General features: G+C 34.0%; 3 protein-coding genes and 1 non-coding gene across 4 annotated transcripts in view; 1 reads left to right on the plus strand and 3 right to left on the minus strand.

The window, feature by feature from the left end:
• Positions 1–7,493, minus strand: part of Roc2 (Regulator of cullins 2) — a 42,972-nt gene extending 35,479 nt beyond the window's left edge. The window contains exon 1 of the mRNA XM_073088003.1: positions 7,234–7,493. Within this exon, the coding sequence (XP_072944104.1) occupies positions 7,234–7,387 (154 nt within the window). The 5' untranslated portion in view covers positions 7,388–7,493. The remainder of the gene's footprint in view (positions 1–7,233) is intronic.
• Positions 1,538–5,045, plus strand: LOC140753404 (facilitated trehalose transporter Tret1). Its single transcript, XM_073087981.1, has 3 exons — positions 1,538–1,703; positions 3,119–3,238; positions 3,775–5,045. Exons 1-3 carry the CDS (start codon positions 1,617–1,619, stop codon positions 5,038–5,040), a joined length of 1,473 nt encoding a protein of 490 aa, XP_072944082.1. The 5' UTR covers positions 1,538–1,616; the 3' UTR covers positions 5,041–5,045.
• Positions 7,494–10,164: 2,671 nt separating the features above from the next.
• Positions 10,165–18,586, minus strand: LOC140753413 (uncharacterized). The gene is made up of 13 exons (XM_073087990.1): positions 18,422–18,586; positions 16,686–16,927; positions 16,374–16,551; positions 15,924–16,084; positions 15,185–15,483; positions 14,692–14,951; positions 14,192–14,390; positions 13,494–13,763; positions 12,869–13,060; positions 12,307–12,462; positions 11,646–11,874; positions 11,093–11,283; positions 10,165–10,941 (listed from the first exon to the last, which is right to left on the minus strand). The coding sequence occupies exons 2-13, from the start codon at positions 16,916–16,918 to the stop codon at positions 10,802–10,804; spliced, it is 2,508 nt and encodes an 835-aa protein (XP_072944091.1). The 5' UTR covers positions 16,919–16,927; positions 18,422–18,586; the 3' UTR covers positions 10,165–10,801.
• Positions 18,587–19,647: 1,061 nt separating this feature from the next.
• TRNAS-GCU (transfer RNA serine (anticodon GCU)) lies at positions 19,648–19,729 on the minus strand. Its single transcript has one exon. It is a non-coding gene; the product is annotated as a tRNA-Ser (tRNA).
• Between the last annotated feature and the right edge of the window lie 7,449 nt (positions 19,730–27,178).

Consider the following 27,178-nt stretch of genomic DNA (forward strand, 5'->3'; position numbering starts at 1 on the left):
ACTAAAATCGGCCTCGTAACTCCTTTAAGCATTTTTCGCTATTTCTTATAGTTACGGTTGTCCATTTTGCATATACTTTTTTATATCTTTCATTGTGTTTATTTATTGTAAATTCGCTTATGGAATTAATAAATAATTGAAAAATCAAGATATAAATTATAAACTGTATATGTAGAGGTATGTAAGCAAACCAAAATTGACCAACACGTGCAATTGATGATGTGATAAAATTGTGACGTGCATATACAGAAAACACGCAAAGATGTTATCCATGCATTGTATACATACATATGTATGAAGTATCGTTGAACGACTTTTTCATCGTACATCCATCTAATGTAGTGAGCATTAACGCCTTTGATTTTCTTATCTACAAATACATCTTTATAATCACCTCAATATGTAAATACATTTTAAAGACAATATAACATAAAGTAAAAAAACTATTACAGTTTTAAGATTTTATATGATATTTTATTTATATTATTTTTACATTGAATCGTTCAACGATACATTTAACAGTAGAAGGTGTTACACTTAATTAAGCAAAAGAGTAGGAATAAAATTAGTTTTGTAAACCCTTTCATAAGGCGCTACTTATACCCATCAGTACCTAATAGTCGATTTTTGTCAACCAAAGCTTGACAATTGATGCCTACTTAAATAGTACTTTAACTATGTTTGACAAGAATAATCAAGATTGATTTACCGACTAACGGGCCTCAGGGAATTTGTAGATAATCTTCTCTTAGTGCTCGTTATAAAAAATACTTCACTATAAACTTTCTTATCTATCAATCAATGCTGAAGTTTCATTAAGTAGGATTCATAATTCTTGTACTGAAACAATTACGATGATTAAAATAGCTGAGACATTAAATTATTTAACGCTGAAGTAAAACATCGCGAGAAAACTTTTAGACGTAAAAGAGTTCAAAAAAAAATTCTCAAAGACGTGTAAAGTCTACCAATTTGCAATTGGCTAGTATGCTGAACACTTCGAGTATATATTTGATCGAAGGGTGGACATAACTGAAACCCCTTTTTCTCTGAGGAGAATTAATTCTCCTATAGCACCTTACAAACGCATTTACGTCATCGCAACTTAGCCCCAGAAAACATATTATTCCATCTTACGGTTTCCTTGATATTAAGGAAATAATAACATTGGTAGCTGTAAGTTTATGTCTTTATTTGTATAAGGACGTTATTATAATACGAACGTGAGTGTTACCTTGCTTTAGAATTAATTAAGGTTAAATTTGAACATAAATCAAATTAATATTATTCCTACGACTTGAAATTAAAATCAATTTGCGGTTTTCTTATAAACGAATTCAGAATTAAAGACGCCGTTCCAGAGGGTACTCGTTAGACATATATAAGGAATTAATATTAGAAATGTAACGTAGAAATAAAGAATTATATTGTTTTGAATCACACAACCTCGAAAGCCAATCAGTTTTGTCAATCAATTTGTGCTCATATAAATCGCGCCATCGCGGCGAGATGTTCATTTCTTCAGTGACTTCCTTGGGTTCACTCTCAGTGCGTCATTTTCAGGTCGTTTTGTGTTGAAATTTTCATGTTTCGTGAGATTTAATTACTTTTACACCATGAAAATCTTAATGAGAGCAGACACACACTACAGTATCACTGTACGCGGCAGTGACTATGAAGAGCCCAAATATACTTTTTCACAGGTGTGTATCGATACTTTCAATTATTATCAGTGCTTTTTGATTCATTGTATTTTAAATCATGTATACTAATAACAAATAACTTGTTAAAAGTGACAACTATAATTCAATGCTCTCTTGCCTACCAAAACTGTGTCTTAAACCAAAAGTTTCAAATCCACTAATAAATTAAAATATTTGGCGATTCTTGCTTCGAATAAGAAATAAAAGCAGTATACCGATCTACCTTATGCCAAAAGCAAATTAAATCAGTACTACTAATAATAATAGTAATAAATAGTTTCTTAATTATTTATTAGAATTTATTTAAAAAACAGAAAAGTGTAACTAATTGCTACGTAAGATTTTAACGTCAAGAAAAAGTTATTGCCGCCATGACTTCATAAATGTTTGCTATGCCACGCTCCATTACATTATCAACCTTAGAAAATTCGAGTTATTAACGGTATAATAATTGCCCTTGTTCTTCATTGTTTTATTTAAATCAGCGTTTTCTACATTTTTCATGGCACGACCCCCATAGTATGTGATAAAATTGCATTTAAACTGTATTTCATTCTGTTTTAAATGACATATCGGCATCGCTTTAATATAACGTTACATAATTAAGTTCTTACAAATTCTAATATTCATTTAATATCAGTAATAATTTATTAATATTTTGTTAGTTAGTGTTTAAAGTTTATTACTTTATTGATTTTTGTCTTTTTACTGAGGCTCCGCGTCCCATCGCGATATTTTACAGGCATTTCGACCCCACGTTGAAAAAGACATAAATTAATACCATTACCATTTTAATAGGCAGTTAGATAAAATGTGCGATAGGAAAATAAATTAAAACACATAATACCATATGTGATTTGCTATGTGGACGTGTAAGTGGAGACAATCATAGTTGATGATTGCTTAAATTGGTCGTAGGCGGTCCGCGCACACCTCCCTGTAGTAACGTCACACATTCATCGCGTAAAAACAAAACGCGTACGGCTTCTTGCTCTTGTTGCATACTTCAACCAATTCATACAGTTATATGCTGAATAATGATACCACTTAAACGTTGTCCTGGTTATTGGTGTCATTTTTGTGGAGTTCGAAGAAATATAGCTATATGTTGAACAGGTTTATGTTTAGTTTTTTTTTACTTGAAATCTAAATCAATCTTAAAATTGCGGATTGGTAAATGTTTTGAAATATTATCGTAAACATTTTATGCAATTAATTATGTATGGGATTTATATAAAACAACTGACCAAGCATATGAAAAGAAAAGTTCTGCGGCTTATTTTTTTATAATTATAGCGATAAGTCAGATGGACTTCGACATCTTGCAAGCTCATGGAAAAATTACAAGCAGTTTTCTTTCAGAGATTGCCCGTATGTTTAGAGTACCTACTGTATTCCAAGCTTTGTTATTACAGGTGCTTGCTGCCGTTGCCGTATCTATGGGCTCAATGATTGTAGGATTTTCCTCAGCCTATACATCACCAGCTCTAGTAACGATGGAGAATAGTACAAGAATATCTGTGACCGAAGAACAGGTGGGTATAAAACTTGTGAAGATGAAAATCAACATAAATATTGCACAATGCCATGTTCTAGTCTAGATCAATAACATAATAATTAGACCTTCACAAGAGTTCGTCTTCTCGGAAAATAATTAATCGCAAAGCTTATTTCAAGGACTATGCGGGCATTAATTTGCATGAAAAACTAGAACAATTAATTCTACATAAATTATATTTATATGGCTTGCGAAGACTAGTTACGATGTAGATCGAGGCAGACGAGTTCAATTGTTACTGACAAAAATTGGGATTGCTCATGCCCAGTACTATAACATACTGTCTGTTATACCAAAGAGTTATACGATAAATTCTTCTAACAACCAAATACATTAATATGCCACTGCAGTATTATTTTAAATTCCATTATCTTATTAACGTGCGTCATGTTATATCATAAAAACTTCCACATCTTCAGTCTCGTAAAAAATGACATAAAAATATTTAAGATGTATAATTATTGCCAAATTTCAGTGTTTTATTTCATATTCTATTTCTGTATTTATTTACAGGCAAGCTGGGTTGGAGGATTAATGCCTTTGGCTGCTTTAGCCGGTGGAGTATTGGGAGGACCTCTGGTCGACTACATGGGTCGCCGTAGAACAATATTATTTACTGCAGTGCCATTTTTCATTGGATGGATTCTTATAGCTACCGCGAAAATTGTTCATCTTGTACTGACGGGACGAGCTATATGTGGATTATGTGTTGGCGTTGGTTCATTAGCATTTCCAGTATATCTCGGAGAAACTATTCAACCAGAAGTACGAGGAACATTAGGATTATTTCCCACAGCAATTGGTAATATCGGAATTCTAATATGTTATGCTGCCGGAAAATATCTGGACTGGTCCCAACTCGCTTATCTTGGCGCAGCTCTGTCGGTACCTTTTTTCCTTCTTATGTTTATGATTCCTGAGACGCCTCGGTGGTATATATCTCAGGGAAAAAACGATGAAGCACGAAAAGCTTTACAATGGTTAAGAGGAAAGCACGCCAAGATTGATAACGAAATGCGGGATATCGCATTAACGGACGCGGAAATTGAAAGTGATTCTTCAATAAGTGAAATGTTGAAAATGAAATATCTTAAAGCAATATTGATTTCACTTGGATTAATGGCTTTTCAGCAATTATCTGGCATTAATGCAGTTATTTTTTATACAGTCAAAATCTTCCAGATGTCAGGCAGTTCCGTAGATGAAAACTTATCAACAATTATTGTTGGAGTTGTTAATTTTATATCTACATTTTTAGCTACAGCTCTCATAGACCGAGCTGGACGTAAATTACTTTTATACATTTCTTCTGTAACTATGACAATAACTTTGGTAGTATTAGGAACATTCTTCTATGTGCGAGATAATCTTCACTTAGATGTGTCAAACTTAGGATGGCTACCACTTACTACTCTCATGATATATTTGTTAGGATTTTCTTTAGCATTCGGACCTATCCCTTGGTTAATGATGGGTGAGATATTACCCGCCAAAATAAGAGGTGCAGCTGCATCAATATGTACTGCCTTTAATTGGCTCTGTACATTTGCAGTAACGAAAACTTTCCATAACATAATAGTCGGCATTGGACCAGCGGGCACGTTTTGGTTGTTTGGATGTATCTGCTTTATTGGGCTGTTCTTTGTAATAGTGTATGTACCAGAAACTCGTGGAAAGAGTCTGGAACAAATTGAAAATAAAATGACCGGACGGCAAACTCCTAGATCTCGCAGAATGAGTTCCATAGCGAATATTAAACCATTACCCAGTGGATGCTAGATAAAAAGTGGATGCTAGATAAAAAGTGCGTATTTAAAACGAAAGTCGGATTTATTTGCTTTATTACAGCATTAAAGGAATAGGTTCCGTGCCTATATGAATCTCGTAAAAATCTTATAATGAAATATTTGGATAAGCACACAATTTTTTTTAAGAAATCTCCTGATCCTTTTCTGGATAGGATATTAGGAAGAGTAGGTATAGATGTTAATCCATGTCAAAAAAGCACATATGAGCTCTCTTACATTCTATGTTAGTTACTTAGGTGTGTCACTGAAAATGATATTCTAACTGTTATTCTGTTGCTGAATACACATTCCTAAGGAACTATTTCCAGTATTATCATCTTATACTTAGTTGAATGGACATTGTGTTTCATAATAAGATAATATTTAATTTCCATAAATTTGGGGAAATTAAATGGATATGAAAGATACTACAGTTAAAAACATTTTTACTTTCTAACATGTACATTTGTATGGCATAAGTGTAAATAGACCTGTTGTTCCATCAGCATATTATCAACTAGTTGACCCGGCAAACTTTGTACCGCCTCAAAATCTATTTATCAAATATATTTCATATAAAATATAGCCTATGTTACTTGTGGATAATGTAGCTTTCGAATGGTGAAAGAATTTTTAAAATCGGTCCAGTAGTTTTGAGCCTATTCATTACAATCAAACAAACAAGCAAAGTTTTCCTCTTTATAATATTAGTATAGACAATGCAAGAAACTATAAACATAATGAGGCTAGAGCAGTGGTCAACAAACTTTTTGACTACTTAGACCACAGACAGTTACATAAAGTTATTGGGCTGCATTCAGAAATAGTCTTTGAAATTCAGTGACTAGGAAAAACACATTGTCAAGTAATAAATATTGACAATAAATTGCATTAAACACGTGAAGTAACATGGGTAAGAAATAATTCTAGGTTCCATGTTCAATGAGCCACAATGAGGTTCTAGGTAGACCCGTCAGACAGGAGAGAGGATTTTATACCGCGGTTTGCTGACTGCTGGCTTAAACCGAGTTCAAGCATTAATTATCCTCATGAGTTCTTTATGTACCTTCAGTGCCAGAAGTAAAAATGTATGATAAAAATATTCATTAATTAAACGGTCAATTATAATACACGACCACATTTTCTTAATTGTTTAAGTATAGTAATTAAGTGTAACATTATGTGATATTCACATAGTTTCTTATCCTCTGGTAAACTTATTAGCAATTTTTAATTACTGGCTTTATATATTTCCTTTAATGTTCCTTATGATAATTTTACTTTCATGATTTACATTTTTTCTTTTATTTAAAGTTGAAGTATTATTAAGATATATTTAATTAGTATAATAGTATTAGTTTTAATATAATTATAATTTTTATGTTTATATATGATGGATTGTAAGAAAATATAATTAAAAAGAATTGGGCACTTCGTTTTTTTGATATTTAATACTCATTCTGTTGGCTTATTGTGTGCTGAACTTATCTGTTATAGTTCGCATTAAAACTGCTAGTCCACTGTAAATAAATAAATGAATTGCGTCACCATAACAAATTGTATGACTACACCTGCTCGGAACAACTTCAGAGTGGACTAGCATTTTGGCGCAGACTATAATAAAATGCTGAATTACAATTTATACCCAGAAAGTGTAATTCTGTGTACCATGATGGACTGCGAGGGAGGCTCGGCTTAGTTTTAGAGACATATTTTAGGGAGTGGACAAAAACCTTTTACATTTCATTGATCTACTCTCAGCGAGACGCTTATATCAATATATATAACAACTTACACAACTTACAACATTATTACTTCCTATGGCCCGAGACTTTGTTAACATCAGATTAGGCTGGCCAGTTTGTAAAGTCATATAAGATTTAAAGAATCAAAAACATAAATTGAATGTCTGGCATTTCCCAACAAATAGTAAAAGAGTGCATGTATCCTCATTTAAGTGGTTGCAATCGACCAGGAGCATTTGTAACTAACTACTAAAAATAGGGGTCCTGAAGACCATAATAAACGAATTGTTAATACATTTGGCTCTTAGAGCACCTCATAAAAGTGTCCTTACTACCATATAAACTATAATACATTATCCTGAATTCGAAGACAAGACGTAACTGAGGAGCAGACAAACAAGACTCTACCAGCTACACATATTGGTAAATATTAGACTTACCCATGACTTGGACGCGACATATAGCACAAGTATCACATTCTACATCCCAGCTCCACATGGCTACGGCATTCCACTTCTTTAGGGTGAACATTTTATCCGACTTCTGCCCATCTCCATCACCACGCTCCAGAGATTCATAATCTTCGCTGGACATTTCCAGAGAAAAGCTTATTATTTTTGTGTACTAAACCAATATTCAATATTATTTTGCGGGCAAATTCATTTGACAATTATCTGTTTGTTTACTCTGATGTTTACGAAGTTAGATATAATATAGAAATGAAATTTCCAATTGCATTTTGTCATTTATTACGAATTAGTGTTTGGCACATTACTTAATATTATAAAATAATTCATTGAATTCTTTCATTGTAAATTATTTTTTGAAATAATTTCAAATTTGTTTGTAATTAGTGAAAAGGAAAAAAATGTTGTACATGTAACGTAGGTGTTTCCATAAACGCAAACGTCATTAAGCTAATGTCACTTGAGTTGACATACCTGGTCATGACATTAGTTATCGTTCATGTATAATGCTTCTGACATAACAATAATATTGATCATACAGACAATGTATGTCATTCAATAAATTTAAATAAATTTCAGAACTCTGTGGTTTGACTCCAGACTACTCCAGAGCCAACACCGCACACCTCGAAGGGTATGGTAAAAAAACATACTTATCCAAGGCATTCCAAATTTGGGGTTACAGTTGTAAATGGGTGGTTGTAGCCATTTCAATTAGGTGAATTGGCTACTTGACACTTTTTGGGAAACTGTTTTAATGAATTCATATACGTATTATATATGCCTTTCATTGATCATTTTTTCGAAAAAGTGGCTATTTATTAATAAAAAACATATTTTTATTACGGTAAACGGAACGTTACGCCAAAATAGGCGGTCAACTGTCATTTCGTAGCGTGACGTCAACACATTGAAAATATAGAAATAAACTTCGACGCTACACATACTTCAGGGGAAATCTTGGGAATTATTTAACTTTTATTAGTACAATTGCAAGAATGTCAAATTACAAGGCGTGTGCAGTGACGATGTGTACAAGTACGATCGCTAAATATCCTAACAAATTTGCTTATACAAGTTCCTAAACCCAAATCTCATAAACGTTAAAGAACTTGCAGATTCTTATATGTTTAAATCCTCTGTTTGCAAGCAATGACATTTTATACTATCTATGTAAGAGAAGTATTATTGAAAAAAAGGAATAAATTTAGTAACTCTCGAGTGATTCGTCAATTCCAAATCATTGGAACGGGACGTAATCAAAACAAAACAGCAAGTGGAAGTATTCATATATTATATAGATGTCTATGATAAGAATAGAATTATAAGACGTCTATGAGAATTCTATTTTAAGGGTCCATTCTGTAATTAATAGGACACAATTAAAATATTTCATGACTGTGTTATTATTGATGGTGCATGTGCACTGATTAAGTTACAGGACTGTATAATTAAAAATACATGATTTGCTAATATTAGTATTTTATTAACCGATTTCTTTGTTTATTTGGTTTATATGGTTCTATTAGTGAGTACACACAGTAGAACTTTTGTATATATTTATCATATGTTACAGTTACAATAATTACTACAGATCACCTAAGCTAAATTTTTGTGCTGCTTGCGTGTTTGCTTTTCTTCATTACTAAAATTATTTTCCGTAACAAATGGATATATATTTTTATCACTGTCATTTTCAGAATTAAATTGCAATGCAATAATAGGAACTGTATGGTCACTTTTCTTCCTTCATCTTGTTGGGTAGGTTACGCAAGTAAAGAAGTACTATTTCCCGTGTACTTTACTTTATGTATTTCAGACTGGTGCCTACTTTCGAAACTTTTGACTCCTCACTTATTCTAGGCAGGACAGTCATCACATTTTCATTTTCATTGATGTACCTTGTGTTCAGGACAACTTTTACTTTTCATGAAACACAAACTTGCCTTCCTCTTAAACTGCACATACTCTATAACGTCGTCACGATACGATTGTCGGGAAGATCTGTAAATATAAATATAACCAATTAATAACCTTAAAACAGTTCACATAAGAATATAAGTATATTTAAAAAAATATTAATAATCACTTGAAGACTTCAGACAGAAGAAAGGTTTTTTCTGTCTGAAGTCAGTTAAGAAATGTTTTAATTGTCCGATATGATTAAATGTAAATATAAAGAATGTTTTACTTACGTTATTTATTTGATATTTCCATAGGTTATCTCACGGAAGTTTTTGTATCCATTTTGATTTATTGCACTGCATATATGGATCTTTAAGCAGGTTCACGCTATCAGCTTTAATATAGTATGGCTTCATTTCGGTTCACAACATAAATTCAACCAACTCTAACAGCAAACGATTTAATTATTATTTGTCTTGTTTGGTTTCGATGTAGTGACGTCACATGACATTTGAGGCAGCACTGTCGCCGTTTTGGGATTTAAAATCCACAGATAAAAAATCGAAAATTTCTTTTTAAAAATTAAAATACTTAGAACGTATTAAAAAATAAACGAAATACTGCATAATTTATGTTTACTTATAAGCTATCATATCCAACATATTTCATATTTTATTGTTATAACTGTCAAGTACCCAATTACATGTTCGTTTGTTTCTTCAATATTATAAAAAAGATAATGGAAAAACAACATTCCCCCTATAATATAGTAGAATATCTTTGGTATTTTAGTATCCAAATAATAATGGACTCAGTCATGAGTCATGAGTCACTCAGTAGTAATAGCACAGTATAAGGATATTATACTGTGGTAATAGTCCTTAATAATTTAAAATTTTGTCCTTCTCACCGTGATCTTAAAATCATCCATAAAATTAAGTAAAAAGTCATGTAATCTTTCTATATTCAATTTATTACTTAAAAAATAATTTCATCATCTTCACATTATTACTTTCCTGCACATTTGTGTATCGTAGTGTGTAGTTTAAAAATTGTTGGTTTAAAACAAGTAGTCATAAATATGTCGTAAATATAGGTACCTACTAATCTTATTAAAATAATTTTCTATTTTATAAATAAACATGTAATAAGGATAATACACTAATAACAATAAATGCAAAAAAGTTCCGTTTAAGCAAAAATTAAGTACCTATGGTTAATCCGATGGAATACCTACCCTGTTTTATTTCCGTCAATTACTTACTTATATAATATAATTGTGTAGTAAAAATGCTTTGAAACGCATTTAAGTACTTTCCGCCACAGTAACTTATGCGCTTAACCTTATCAATACAAATTAGTTACAAACATTTTATCAATACAGTAATACTCAAACTTATCTACTTAATATAAGACTCCATGAACAAAACAACAAAATAGTTATTTATTTAAAAATCGATGGGCGAAACTTGTTCATGTCGTTGGTACATCTAAGATACAATAGAAAATTATAACATTATAAATATATGAACCTATATACTTTTTCTTATACCTACTTCGCTGTTACTTTACAATTGAATCTCACGACAGCAGATAGCAGCAATATTATATTAACCATAAAATCTTAAGTGATATCCTAAAGTCGTAAAACTTGGAACAAGAACGCAGCAAACAGCAAAGCTATGCTGGCCCCAATACTGCTGGAACTGCTAAAGCACCCGAAATCTTGAATCTGTACTTGATACCTTATATCGTAGGGGAACCTGCAGTGACTCTCTGTAACAAAAAAAAATCCGAATTAACAAAATTCGTACCATATTTTACAGCACATGCTTGCATACATTCTGGAGAACATAAATCACTCCTGTTTTTATTCGTTTCATTAATTATAATTATTAGTAAATCAACTATTAGTCAATTGTTTTACCAGTGCAAGTGGCTGTTAACGTTGTAGGCCCAATAACCGACGACTGGACGGATATGTAGAAGAACGGACACGAATTGATGGTCCAGTATCCGTCGCACGCGTTCTGCAGACTTATTTCCACATTACCACTGCCAGTTATTGTTTGACAGGTGATTGCATGGTCATCTATTCCTATGATTGTAGCGTTTTGTCTGAAAGAATAAGAATATTGAAATTGAATAAAAAATAACCTATTTTATTCTAGTTAAGTCTTGCTTCTTTGAGAAATATGAAGTCTTGAATTAATTTAAATAATTGGCAAAGTGCAAGTCGAAGTCGCACCCGGAGGGTTCCGTCCGACCAAAATTGTTCTTTAATTTACTATTAGTAGCAACTACCATTATAAATACTTTGTAAAAAATTCAAGCGTTACGGTTTAGGAGATAGAGCCCAGTGACAGTCGGACAGACAGCGGAGGCATAATAATAATATTCTGTTTTTACCCATTTGGGCACGGAACTTTAAAAATCGATTAATGTTCTTCAACCAAGAACCAAGTCTGTTCATATTTTACCTCGGTTGCGTTATGGCACGTGAATGGCAAACGACAAGATTCCCAACCCCAGTGCCGGCTCTAGAAATGCGCACCCTTCTGTTGTCGTTGTTGCTGTAAAAGTAATTAGGACTGATGGAATAGAAATTGATGTAGCCAGGTTCCACGAAATCGTCGAATTGCCGTGTTCCTGAGATTGCATCGGATTCATAGGTCGAGCCGCAGTTAGAGTTAACTATTCTTCTTCCAGCTGTAATGTAATGTAATTTACTGTTATGTTTTTATACATCCAAAAAAACGTTGTTCTGATCGTACTATGAACTGAACCAACTGAAACGAGATTTATCTTAAGTTTTCAGGACAAAGTATCATATCAATTTACATCAATTGTGTCGACGTCGGTGGAATAGGTACAATAATTTCGTGCGTAAATATTTACGTCAATGAACGAATGAAGAAAGAAGATAAAAGTATAATGTATTATATGTTTTAAATTGAAATTATAATTCTTAAAAAATATTATGATTACTTAACGACGAAAAAATGGAAAATGAAAAGATCCAATGAGATTCAACAAGACGCCTAGTTAGATACACAAAACATTTTGAAAAATACTCAGTAATGCTGTGTTTTATAAAGTTCTAGTGTTATCAAATAAATTATGAAATATTTGTATGTGTACCTTGTAAGACACGATCAAGTACTGGAGCCATGGTCAATTCAACATTTGTGCCCTCAGAATTCAAGGACACCACTCTAATGTCGTTATGCATATCTCGTACTAAGTTCCACAGATTGTCGAACTGATTTGAGGCAGTGGCAAAAACTATCCTTAGATCTGAAATATATATATATATATAAAAAATGCTATTTTATTTAAACGAAGTCGGTTAAAAAGGATTTCTAAGGAAATATTTTGAATAATTCTCAATTGCAAAGTTGACTTAATTTTTAACCGACTTCAAAAAGGAGGTGGTTATCAATTCGGCCGGTATTTTTTTTTTTTTATGTATGTACACGAATTACTCCGCCGTTAGTGGACCGATTTTAATAATTCTTTTTATATTGTGTATTAGACACGTTATATTAGACACGCTGTTTACATCGTTATCCAACTAAATATATTGAGCGCCGACTTCACAAATATGTACTAAACCAACATTTATTTCAATTATTTTTTACTTTGTAGTGACATACAAGTCGGTTGTATTTTTTGTTAATTTTATTTTAATTTAAATACTTACCCGGAACAGTTTCGTTAAGGATTCTTGCTTGTTCCCAAACTTGCTGATTATTTTGCACCGCGGAGTTAAGTAAGAATAAAAGGACAGTTGAGCTACCGCCAACAAAGTTAGTAGCCCTTTCTTGATTCAGCTGATTGTGCATCATTACTCGTATATTTGTTAGAGTCCGCTCGAGATTTACGCCAGATAACACTGAAACACATTATTTTTTTGTATATACCTACTGAAATCAAAATGAGTGTTGAATAATAATTATTTATTAAGACCGTTGCTATGGGGTTCCACATCTAGAGTAAAAATGATTGGTACCAATGAATCCAATGATAAAACGTTTTATAAAACTCGCCAGACTTCTAAATTTGTGTCGGAATGTTCAAAACCAAAAATAAAAAATACAACGAACCTCTTATCAAAGCTATTTGACACACAATCGTAAATTCGCAGTAGAAAATTCTGCATTTTCCAGATAGCGGATCTAGAAAAATTGTAATCGCGCGCGGTATAGTCAGCGTCACTAAGCAAGAAATTTTCCTCACTATAGTAAAATCTACCTACCTAGATACATAGACTTAGAATTTTTTCGCTATGACATCCTATATTTATGGGTAGATATAAATTGACTTACTCGCTTGATGCCTGGTCAATGTATATTCACTGTGGAAATCTGCTAACGAATTTGTTGTATTGATAATCACACTGCCATCTAAAGCGCTCATCAATGTTACACTTGATCCAAATTTGCCGACTTCAATGTTGTCCAAGAGGTACGAAACAGCTGGATATACCGTCTGATACGGCCATGTGGCATCCAGCACTAAGTAAAGATTGGCCTTCACTCTGTAATCGTGGGATGTGGCATCACTGGTGATACAATTAAGGTCGTTTAGGTTGCTTGCTGGAATAAAATAAAATGTAAATTACACTAACATCATAATGAACAAAGTGTGCATTGAAAATATGAAAATGAAAATATTTAATAATGCTGGCACATGTTTATGAAATAGCAAATCTTAATTGACATAGACCACAAAATAGTCTTGGATCTGTTGAATCATAGATTGAAGGCTAGTGGCGATTGTTAGTATTCTTTGACGTAGGTAATCATTGTGGAAAATAATACCATCACTAGATATACAACAAATGTCAGTCCCAACTATTGTTATTTAGAATGAGCTGACTAAGCTCTGAAAAGGATAATTTAAGCAACAAAATTCTAAGCCTCTTGTACTTAGGAAAAGTCCGGGAGAAACATGAAAATATGAAGTGCACCTGTAAGTTACTTGCATTTGTTATTAGAAACTCGTAGTATTTAATTCTACTTACAAGCGTAAGTCTGGAAGTTGGTAACAGCACTAGTAACAAGTTGATCGAGGCCACTAGTAATAGTACCACGTAAGGGCATGTTCGTGTCCAACGCTGCAGCAAATGTGTATGTTTCTGTTATGAGGTTTGTATTGACTACGAGTTGCTGACTTAGTTCTCGACGGTTGCAAGCTCTCAACACAACACTGTATACCCCATTCTGGAATAGACAAGTATTTTCTTTTACATTAGCACGTTAAAGTTTAAAAATATACTAGTCTATTTAAACAAATGGGTGGATAAACCGACCACGTAAGTTAAAATAAAAGTAACAATCTATTTCTTTAGCTAGGCATATAATGTACCAAATAATCTGTAATATCTGAGTCATATGTGTAGACATTTGCACATTTGCGGAATGCGGAAACGGATGTATTATATACAAACATAATACATCCGTCTATTTATCTATAATTATACTATCTACAATTACTTATCGATAACATCAATATCATATTTACCCTTGGTGAGTAATACATGTCCAAGAGTTGTGACAATTTCAGCGTATTGAATGTTCCCAAAACTGAAGATAAACTGGATCCCAAAACGAAACCATCAATTCCACCACGGATCTCCGGATCCGTCATCTCAACGTTAACGCGGCTATGCAGCATGAAGAACCTGGGTGCTTGAGTGGTGTTCCAATTGCCTGCTGTACCTATTGAGATAGACGTTGTGCCTCTTTCCGTACCCTGAATAAGCACAGCTTCAGCTAAATCACCTAAAAGAAAATTATTTATTATTTAAAAATGTCAAGTAAATGCAAATAAGATTTTTGTCTGCCAACGGTAGACTTCTCAGGTATCTACTGACGGTAAAAGTATACATGTACAATTGTACATACTTTTAACAGGCTGGTTAAATACTTATAACAAGCTATTAAAAGTGAGTAAATAGTTTTAGGATACAGTACTGTATGGTTTATACCGTACTGTTTAAAGGTAAATAATATACCTGATAAAGTCGCCGGATAAATAGAAGTCACAGTTTGTTGCACGTTGGAGTAATTCAAGATTGAGCCTTTAGTCAATTCTAAAACTGGTACTTGTTGGAGTTCTGCGCCAGCCGCTATGCCAGCAATTAGATTTCCAGCCGAAATGGCTCCCCATCGAGAATAGACAACACCACCCAACAATGGACACGTGCTTTCTCCCAATACTTGACGTTCAGATTGTGTTCCTTCAACGTTAGTATATTCGACGTCATCATTGGGATTAAATTGTCTCATTTGGCCATTTTTACCAACAGTTTTCCTGAAACAATTTAATTTAATTTAATTTAATTCAATTTAATTTAATTTGAAGGTGGTAGAACCCTTTGTGGTTCGACTCCGGCGGCACCACCGCCACACCTATTTCAACCTAATAACAGCAGTGTTAAGCGCTGCTGTGTTCCGGTTTGAAGGGTGTGGTAAGGGAGACAGGCTTTTCCGAGGCGTTCCAGCTTAGTCCTCAGGGGTAGCGGCGCATCTGTGGCCGACCTCAGGTAGGAATATCTAATCCTATCTGGGGTTGATTACAGATGTCCATGGGCGGCAGTAGCCACTTACCATCAGGTGGACTGCATGCTCGTCTGCTACTCTTATATTATAAAAAAAAAATATATATATTGGTATTGTTCTTCAAAATACTGACGTTGATAAAAATACTACTGACTGGTGAAAGACGAAGTTGCTATCAAACGAAATGCTTACATTTTAGATAAATCTAAAAGTTCCACATCGTCCTTCATGAAGCGTTTTGGGATACTTCTAACGGTTCTGAGGGCCCGGTATTGTGAAAGTTGATTGCATTGGTTCTCGTTCCCTCGTACACGAGCGTCAACAGTCGTTGACAGCATTTGGTGAATTCCACACTGCAATGAAACCGATTTGTTCAGTTTTGATTATAAATCAATTATTAAGTATCCCGTCGTTAATAATCAGTCTATTCAATGTTTTGTCTCCGAAAGATCGATGTTTGAGAATCTCTACATACTAAATCGTGACAAATTTCGATTTCTGGTAACTAAAATTTGGATAGATTTATTATTAATAATGGGCAATAATGTGATACCTTTAATAAATGAATGAAAAAGTTTAGGTACGACACAGAACATTTTATATACAAAGATTTAAAGTAATAACTATTTTTATATAACTAACCTTTAGAGAAGAATTAATAGTGTTGTTTGGTAAAACTTGATTATTTCCCGGAATAATTCTTGAAAGTAGCAATCGATGTCTATGGAAAGAGTGAAAGGTGGGTGCAAAAGGGAGGATATTAGCTGATGCTGCCACACCAATTCCTGGTTGATGGAACTCGATGCCATCCTGACGGTATCTGTGAAATTGTACGCCTCAATTTTAGTAAATTAATGATCAAATTATTTTTGGAGATTATTCAAATATTTAATTAAGTTACATACTTGTTTTCTATATATTTACATACATATGTATATTAAAAAATATACTCACGTATGCAGCAATAGAACTGCAAGTTGCCTCAAGTCGACGTTGACATTAGGGTTGTCTTCGATCTTCTGGATGAGATCGATAAGAACATTAATAGTCATCGGTGGTAAATTATTTCTGTCTATGAGAGACCCGTTGGTGTAACATTCCCGCAGATCAGGGGCCACACTCGACTGGGTTGTCAGCTGAGCGCTAACGCATCCAGCGGCAGCTACCAACAGTAAGATCCAATACATGTTGGTAATCTGGAAAGAGTTTATTTACATGATACCGATGTAGACTAGAAATAAATACTTCGATTGAATGTCTTGATCATATTTTTGTTAAGCGTTTTCTTTTTACGTCAGTATATCACAGATTTCTGTTGTTTGAAAGCAGTGAAGTCCTTAGGGCTTACACATCGATATTATCAGGAATGAATGTTCTACTTAGTGTCCATTACAGATATCTATGGGTCTGTAGTGGCCACTTCATAAAAGTAGGTACCTACGTATACGATCGATTGCCTACTGCATTTGTTAGGTACAAATTAAAAAAAAAATATTTGCCTTCCAGTCTGGACAACAAAACATGTCTCATTTGCCTGCTGAACTCGAATCTTCCGGCAAAAAGCACTTTCATGTAAGATACACAATAAACAACTTATACGACCATTTGAGGCCCATTGAGGCTTTCACTGTATTTCCTATTACTAAGAAATAAATATTGATATGATAACAGATATCAGTGACGATATCCGTATGGTATTTAGTGAGTAACAATGCTTCATGATATACCTAAATGAATTATCAGTAAATGCAGGGAGCGGTCGAAGAAACTTTAATCCTGATTAATGTCATATAGAATAATAAGTAAGTAAAATGTACACATGAAACAGTAATATATGCATGTAGGTAATTGCTCGCTGGGTCAAGACACGTTGTATGTAAATATTGCGTGTAAGTAAATATTTATCGACGTCCATAAATTAAACAATTGTAAATTAAGTTTGTTGACATATTTATAAATTTGATTTACTTATGCCTTTCGTTGATTACTACGTTGATTACTATTACTATGATTTATTGTATTCGGAAGGTGCATAATTAGGTGCATAGGAATTATTTAATAATGTTTTAAAGTAAATATTACACAAAAGTGTCTAATAATGGCTCTTTTGTCTTCTAACATAAGATATATCGAAATATTATTCATTTTAACTCCACACAATTAAGTTCATATAGTATACCACTTATTATCGTTATCTTTAACGCTACGCCGACCTCTTTAATGAGAGACCATAGATATGTATTTGTGTCATCTATTTTATTACCCGTTTTATCATTGCCTATCTACTGTTTAACTTTTGCGAATCGATCCTAATGCTTAATTAAATTTTCATAATGGCTGTCACGTGTAAGTTTGTTGTGATTCAATATTATAATAACATCATTGTAGGTACTTATATAACAGTTGATGTATAACTTATTTGGCCTAAGGTAACTCCTTGGTGGAGACCTCGAGATCATAAGACACCACTTTCATAGAATGCATGTGGATGGCGCTACATTCACACGTCTAAGGATCGATTGGTGTACGGTGTTGCTTAATCTACCTACCGCTTTCGATGCCACGCGTGAAGTCTAAGTTATGAACGCTAGTCCAATAATACTATTAATTAATACTATATGTTGTATACATATCGGAACGTATGTGCCCATTCACCTACTACACACAACTTTGTAAGTTATAATACACACCTAGTGTTCTCCTTTGAAAATAAATCCTTGGTATTGCCAATTTACACTGCACTATATACCAAAACTTCCACGTAAGTCAAAGCTACATGTCAGCACTTAATTACTAATTAACAGTCTTCACAAAATTTTAGTTTGATTTATAACAAAGAAAACTTTTTTCTAGAACTGTTGGATTCGGTCGCGCCCAACATACACATAGCTCAGACTTGTAAAATAAAGGGCACCAGCTATTCAAGATAAGATAATAAAAGCAGGTCTAGATAAATTCGTAACGGATGATAGCTATACGCCGTATGCGCTGTTATCAGCTATATCTGTTTTTGCTGGCGATTACAGTGATAACGCCGATTGTGGCAAGCCTTATTACTCAGTATTACATTATTCTTATAATTATCGAGCTATTCGGATCGAATTTGAATTTTCTAAGGAATTTACCTTCCCTCCATACCTACTATTGTCATGTACACTTTTTTATAATATACCTGATGGTACTGTGGCAATGGCTACTGCCGTCCATGGACATCTGTAATCAACCCCAGAAGATACGATTAGATTTCTACCTGAGGTCGGCTACAGATGCGTCGCTACCGCAGAGAACTAAACTAGAAAACCACAGAAAAGTATGACTCCCTACAAACCATAAAACAGCAGCGCTTAGCCCTACTCTTATAGTGTATAGAAACAGGTGTAGCTGTGGTGCCGCTGGATTCGGACCATAAAGGATTCTACCAACTTTAAACCTTATTCCTACAATTATGATACCTACAGGTATAAATACAAATAATATTAACAGTTGGTAAGTATACTAAACCAAGTACACATTTCAATCAGGCATAATAATTTATAAAAAATTGCTAGAAACTGATCATTGATACAAACGTGGTCGGACAGTTCACACTCAATAGTACCTACTGTGTAATATTTGAATGAATAATGCAATGCTCCTAAAGTGTTATCATCAACAATTTACATATAGGTAATTAGCATTCAAATAATATCAACAAACTACGTAAATAGTAGGTCGATGTTTATTTTAAATATTGACATTCTTAATAAAAATTCCATTATTGTAAAAGAACATAACTTTTTTTATTTACTATTGCTCCTTTTTCGAGTTTTAATGATTAATGAACTTTGAATAAGACTGTTGTTTTCTCTATAATATTTATTAGAAGTTGAAATAAAAGTTAAGGCATTTAATGAAACATATCAGGACCAAAAACTATCGACGAGGATGGGATTCGAACCCACGCGTGCAGAGCACATTGGATTAGCAGTCCAACGCCTTAACCACTCGGCCACCTCGTCTTATAGCCAGGGAGCTCAATTTTATGACTAGATAGTTTTTATTCTAAATATATGTATAAACATATTAAAATATTAATAATTTCTATAAAATTACTTTTTTAAAAATACCATGTTACTTTATATTGCCTTAAAACTCAAAATAATTATAAAGCAAACGACATCCGTTATTAGACCTTTGATATCGTTTTATTTTACAATTAAAGATAAGAAGGTAAGTGTTATAGTAAACTTTTTTCAATCATAACATTACTATTTCCAGCAACTTATTCGAAAATGTTTTGTTCCAAAAAGTGTGTTTGAGGTTACTAGCGCCACCTATGCATCCTATATGATACTACTAAGAACCTGTCACAACATCTTTGTCAATGACGCGAAGAAAATGTATATAATTTTAATATACCAATAAAGTAAATTACAAGAAATATTATATTTGTTTATGTACGGTAGCTATAATATTTATGAATAACACAAATTAATGAAAATAAATATAATTTGCCGCTTCGTACAGCGACATCTATGTGCTCGTTCATTAACCTGGTCGTGATACGAAAACAATCTGTAACAACACCGTGCGCCTAGATGTCGCTATAATGGAGTTAATAAAAATTACCGGCTTGCTTGTTTTAAAAACAATATTAACGTTATACATACAGATAGCATTAAAATTACGATACTTTATGAACTTATTTTATCAATGGTAATACAATTTGATCACATATGGTACGTCGAACCATTGTCCCAGTTATTATTATTGGAAAGAAGTCGTATGACTTATGGGCGCTTTACAAATATTATACAGGTTGGCTAGAGCACAGTATAAGGGTAGATACTTATACTGCGGCTAGAGATTTGTTGACCAGAACCCACCCAGAACCAGAAACAGAAATCTAAATTCATCATTTAGATATGGCTGTCTGGCCGGGGATCGAACCCGGGACCCTTTGCACGTCAGTCCGGTATGGTGACCCTTCGCCACGCGGGTTGTCTCACAGCCACCGGTCTCTCAAATGCCGCGTCTGCATTTGCAATATGGGGGTGGGTAGGAATTATTCGGGTCTCGAGTTCGGTGGTACGTTTGAGCCCTTCCTCAATCGTTTAAAGCTGTACGTAGTAGAAAACAATAAGGGTTTCGGCCGTAGCAGGTAAGTAGAATTTGCAGCTAGGGAAAATAAAAACGATAAACATTGGTCTCTTACATAAATATTACAAATTCTCGCATTATTAAAGACATCAATATAGGATATATATTGATGTCTTTAATAATGTGAGAATTTCAAATCAAATAGATACCTAATTGTGTTGAATTCGGTAATGAAGCGGTGTCCATTCCGGTCCTTCAGCGCAGTCTAGACTACCTTTCATTCAAATTGCTCCGGTACACCACTTCGTATTGTTTTACTCTTATTATTTATTTATGGAAACAAAAACTTCGGAAAACTGCCGCGCAAGGTAATAACCTTCGGAACCTAAACAATCAAATATGATTGTTTAGGTTCCGTTAACTTTCTCTTGATAGACGTAATTAACTTTAGACGGTTTTCCCAATTACAATTTTTATCTTATTACCTAACAATAAACTTTTGGTACGGAGGAAATCATAGCTGTGTGCTAGTTCGGGATCGTTGTCATATTTAAAGCTATTTTAGAAAAGTGACTGATTTTAAAACTTATTAGTTAACATACAACATCCTTCTCATTTCGAGAGGAGACCCGTGCCCAGCAGTGGGACGGTAATGGGTTGATGATGAATACGACGAATTAACTAAATCGCCTTCTAACGCTACACATATATACCTATATTGTCATCCAGATTCCAGATAGCCATTTTCCCAAGCTTTTGTTCAATTATGCGGAGAAAGTATGGGCACATCCATCATAATTTCAACTAAGTAAATTAAAGATTATGTGTTACCTAACTACTTCTGCAGTCAGGACATCGCTGCCAAATAAAAAATAATAAATGACGAAGGTCAGCCATGATCAGTATGAATATCGGATATGCATGAACGCTACAGTCAGTTTGGCTTCGTTAATGAAGTGGAATCCATGGATCCATGTTGAGCACAGTCTAGACGGGATCGCTGCATCGCACCGGCACTTTACATTGATTTGTACGAATGGTCTGTCTGTGTTATTATCATGTAAATCTATGGAAACTAAAGCCTTTTGAAAACACTTTATTTTTTTGTATTTGTATTGTTGCATTTGTTTCGGAGGACTCAAGACTGGGAAAATATAAAATCGGCGTTTTAAGTGTCGTTGTAAAATAAATTAAAGATAAGTCATACAAATAATGTGATATGATCGTTTTAATGTCAATATTTCTACAAGAAAGATTATTATCGTTCTGAAGCATCGAAAAAGTAGGTAGGTTAGGTACCTACTTGTTGTAACCTACTACTGTAATAGATTACAAAGGCTGCGCTTTCAGTGTTCCATAAATAAAATTAAAATGTTTCTCTTTCTAAATCAAGTGTATAATTTACATTCGGTTTGACACTTTAATTTGCATCGCAATCTGCAACACTAAATCGCGAATCTTAATGATTCAGATTTCAGTTATCTTACAGGAATTGAATTTCATTTGCATGCGTACCTATTTGAATTTATTTTTTATTGAAATTAAAAATAATAGTCAATGGTTTTTGGTTTGGCATATAATCAATTAAGTAAGAAAAAGCATGGTGGATATATACCACCTAGTATGTATTAGGTGCTTTGTACAACGTATGGAGCAACGTACCATACATACCCATGCGCACTTAAGGCGTTCCAACTTGAGGACAAAGTAGCAGCGCTTTGATCAACTCCGATGTAGGATTCCTATCCTAGTAGTTATCATACTTGTAGTAATGACTTAAAACAATGTAGATTACTCGAACATGAATTAAATTTGACTAAGGACTAATCTGCAACGTTTCGGAAAAGTATGTCTCCCTTACCACACCCTTCAAACCAGAAAACATTAGTGCTTAACACTGCTGTTATTAAGCAAAAATAGGTGTGGCCGTGGTGCCACCGGATTCGAACAACAAAGGGTTCTACCGCCTTCAAAATCTCACCTATTTATATATAGACCAAATAAAACAATTTTATCACACACACATTGTATTTTTAAAATTAAATATCATAATAGCTGTACCCCAAGTATTGCACACATAAAGCAACTTTATCAAAAACAGTTTTTGTTTATTAAAATTATTTTATAAAAGCACCTAGAGCTGGGTATTTATTACGTTGAACGACTACAGACCTCGGCTCGGCACTTTACGGCAACATGAAATTTATGGAAACAAAGACTTTGGACTCTCGACGTCGGATACTAACATTTATTATACAGTTTTTATAACATTGGAGTAGCCAACGTGTTTTCAGTCCACCTAATGGTAAATTGTTACTGCTCTTGCATCTATGTGACTACATATAAAACATGATCTACTTGAAGCCGATGACAGATACGTTGCCATTCGCAAAGGCCAAGATTTTTGCCTCGTATATAATTGCCGGTATCCACATCCTTCTACTTAAATGCACTACTGCTTCACGTTAGAAATGTGTGGTGTTGGACATCCCCAGTCGATTTAGGTACACAGACTCTACCACCTCTTTAAACCTACTTTATTGTTATAAGTTATAAGAAAACCTTGAATAAAAATACATAAACGGGACGGGTCGGAATTTACTTCAGTGCTCAAGTACGATATTTTGTTCTTCTGACTTTTGTTCGCTGAAAAAAGCTTTCAGTACTTTTCGAAATAAGTTTCGGTAAAACAAAAAAAGAGATTTCATGTTATACGACTTGTAGTGTTATATGGATCAGATAATATTAACGATTTACTTTACTTAAACTATTTTCGTATTTTTTACTTTTAATTAGGTATAATCTCTACTGTAAAATTGCAATCCCTACTATATCTATTATACGTCTAACCACGAGAAAATCTAAAGCTACGGGTCTGCAAAATTATATTTCACAATATATCTCTAACAAATAAATCATGTTTACAAAGGCTGCTATTTCCGATAATTCAATCTATTAATTTTAGTCAATGTAAAAGTTATTTAAAAATACGGGTTGGTTAAAAAGTTATTTCCCGTTTAACTCGTGTTTGAAAGAAGTTATTTCCGCCGGTGTCCTCGCCACGTAATTGCTGGAGGGTAGCGGTGTCAGCTAGACTTTCATCTCGTCCTTTGGGAGCGGTCTTTGGCAAAGTTAGTAAACACTTGCTTGAATGCTGGATAGAGCTTTTATTGCATGGAACGCGTGACAACCTTATCATCCGTAAATGTGTATGGTGACAATTTGTCGCGATATTGCGACGTTGTAGGACTTGAATGTAATTACTTTTTGAGGCTTGTGTTAAATCTACTAAGAAATCTGATGGGAACTTTATCGGTTTTGTGTTTTTCGTGTTATTTCTCATTGTGTAAAAATCTAACGATATAAATAAATGTAATTCCAGTATTTATAATCATAATTTAGAACTTTACAACCAACCAACAAACGAAGCTTGATTGCCAAAATTATGTTTTGTGCGAATAAATGTTGTTTTTTAATTAATGAAATATGTTTACCATTTTACATAACTTATTTTTAATAAGCGACATGAACTTGTTAGTTACTTAAACCTTGGATTGGCCGCTATTTATGTGCCGCGGGCATACGTCATAACTCGAGGAAGCCTTAAATATACTAAAGCACAATGCTTAGTATTAGTACCATAATTCAAAGTGTTCTCAAACTACGACACCGATGCTCAGAAGTTTTTTTTTTATAACATAAGAGTAGCAGACGAGCATGCAGTCCACCTGATGGTAAGTGGCTACTGCCGCCCATGGACATCTGTAATCAACCCCAGATAGGATTAGATATTCCTACCTGAAGTCGGCCACAGATGCGCCGCTACCCTTGAGGACTAAGCCAGAACGCCTCGGAAAAGTATGTTTCCCTTACCACACCCTTCAAAGCGGAACACAGCTGCGCCTAACACTGCTGTTATTAGGTAGAAATAGGTGTGGTGGTGTTGCCGTCGGAGTCGAACCACAAAGCGTTCTACCACCTTCAAAATTTAAACGAGGTGTTAATTTTTTTCATTGTACTACCATTAATATTACTATCAAGTTATACTTATACGTTATAATTCTATATGGGTATATTCGAACATATCGAACTATCTCCACTTCGTCAGCAGTTTCAGAAGCTCCCCTTCGCGTAATAGGGAAGTTCTGAGGACTCGCCATGTTCATTATACCAGATCCTAAGATAGCGTCTCTAGTCTTGTTATTCGTAACTTGCTAACATAAGTTGAGTGTTAACTTTGTTGTTCAGAACCTATTAGCGTTGTCTAAGACACGCTTCCGGTAGACAGCGGATTTAAGCTTTTAGCTATGATTAATTAGTAGAGAGCCGAGTTTAGATTCTAGCTTTGGTTATTAAAGGGTATGGCTGCGATTTTATATTTATGGTTACAAAGGGTACCTAATTCTTGTGAAGATATTTTTAAAATACGTATCGTGCGGTGGTACACTGGTTGGATAGAGCTCTACGTTTGACTCCGGTGGCACTATCGCCACTGTTTCAGTCTTTTGAGAGTAGTATTACAGCACTTCTGTGTTCTGCTTTAAAGGGTGGGGTAAGAGAGTCACTTATATGAGGCTTTCTAACTTAGACCCCAGGAGTATCCTTGGGCAGCAATGGTCACACACCATCACATAACTGCATGCTCGTTTATTACTTTTTATAATATAAAAAAAAGACTTCTGATATGCCTACTAAGTTGAAGATATTATCTATATGATAATGTATCTTGTAACGAGTATGTATGTACCACGTGTCAATGTACCGAAGACTGGCCCAAAATAAATTTGGCAATTAGATAAACTAACAGCAAGTAATTAAGGAATTCAAATTTTATGTATTAATATAGGTACTTATACGAGTATATTTATACGGTTGCTTTAGTAGAATATGCATTGAATAGCATAATAATATCTGTGTTACAGGGAAGTCTTAAAACTGCCAGGACTTAACTTGCAAATAGCGGGATTGGCGGGCGTCGCAGGTCTTCTGGCTCGCTCAATTCGTCGGATTACGGTAAAGTTTCTTTTTTCACTCGCCTTATGGTTTCGTTAACGAGAATTTCAGCTGTTTCACCCGAAGTCTGCTTTCAGACTTATTTGGAATCTACAGTCGTTATGTCGTTTTAATATTTTGTGCTACGAGTTTATATTTATTTTTTGGAACAATAATTCATGTATATAGAAGACTTGTCAATGGTAGAACAAAGGTAGGAGAATTTTTTTTTTTCGTAGCAGTGGGTCAGTAATTAATGGGTTAACAATGACTATATCACCGTAGACCCAATGAAATTTAACTAAGTGCTGCCACAATTTAAGCCCTCATATTACAATTTTAATAACGTTCAAATCTTGTTCAGTGCTTACAGAATCAACTGATTTTTGTTTTGTTATATTTTAAATCGTTGTAACAACATGTAAATATATCGAAGTTATTATAGGTACATCACTATATTTTCCTGTAGCTCCGATGTGTGTGATCCATGTGTGAGCGTAAACTGCTCCGCCCAGGGCAGAGCCCGACCGGGGCATCGCGCTCGGAGGACTCCGGTTGTGTTCCATCTGAGATCCCGGAGTTCTCCACCAAGCGGTGAGGATGGCCATCAGGGGGGTTTTAATGCGGTAAAAATCCCACATAACCCGGCGTCGCTCCCTCGTCGTCGGGTACCTTTTGAAGGGTTCCGCCTGGAAAACAAAAAAAAGAAAAAGGTGCATCATTATAAATGTACCTATAATAACTATGATATAGTTTTTGTTCAAACAAATAGTAGCACATATGTACCTAGTACCTACAATAGCAAAATGTTGGTTCTAAGGCAATAGAGCCCGGTGCGCTGCGGTTTGGGTTTCGACGACAAATGTAATTAGCCGGTGATTTAATGAGTCCATCGGCATTGATTATGCCCATAATACAATTAGTCTGGCAAAGGGATAATATACGCTGACAGGAGTAAAGTATTGCGATTGGAATTTAATTAATCAGTTTACGTCGGACGTGATTTAAATACCTGTCGATGACATTTTGTGAAGTGATTTTCGAAAATATTGTAATTTTATACTCATAAATATAAGGAGTATAAGTACACTTCTTTGTTCTTACTGTACCATCCTTTTCTGTTCTTTGTTCTTTTATATGTTTGTAATATCGTATCAATCTTAATAGCATTAATTAATAATGTATTGTTTTATATCTTATTACCTTACAAATCTTACATTTGTTAAAAATAGGTGCTACTTACAACATGCCCACAAAAGTTAAGTACAAAATTATGCACGAATCATGACCACGTATTCAAAATGTCCACCATTCTACAGATCAATAAATTAATTACTTTGAATGGGAACAAATTCGAGGGAAGTTTGAATATTTTT

The sequence above is a fragment of the Epargyreus clarus genome, unplaced genomic scaffold (assembly GCF_041222505.1).
Source record: "Epargyreus clarus isolate Ecla_fem2 unplaced genomic scaffold, WU_Ecla_fem_2.2 ptg000003l, whole genome shotgun sequence".
Taxonomy (NCBI): domain Eukaryota; kingdom Metazoa; phylum Arthropoda; class Insecta; order Lepidoptera; family Hesperiidae; genus Epargyreus; species Epargyreus clarus.

Excerpts from the sequence above, each read along its gene's own strand:
- LOC140753404 (XM_073087981.1), top strand. The coding sequence starts at position 1,617 with ATGAAAATCTTAATGAGAGCAGACACACACTACAGTATCACTGTACGC. Across the intron at positions 1,704-3,118 it reads CCAAATATACTTTTTCACAG|GTGCTTGCTGCCGTTGCCGT; the intron begins GTGTGTATCGAT and ends TTGTTATTACAG. Across the intron at positions 3,239-3,774 it reads TATCTGTGACCGAAGAACAG|GCAAGCTGGGTTGGAGGATT; the intron begins GTGGGTATAAAA and ends ATTTATTTACAG.
- LOC140753413 (XM_073087990.1), bottom strand. The coding sequence starts at position 16,918 with ATGTATTGGATCTTACTGTTGGTAGCTGCCGCTGGATGCGTTAGCGCT. Across the intron at positions 16,552-16,685 it reads GCAGTTCTATTGCTGCATAC|ATACCGTCAGGATGGCATCG; the intron begins GTGAGTATATTT and ends ACAATTTCACAG. Across the intron at positions 10,942-11,092 it reads GTTAACAGCCACTTGCACTG|AGAGTCACTGCAGGTTCCCC; the intron begins GTAAAACAATTG and ends TTTTTGTTACAG.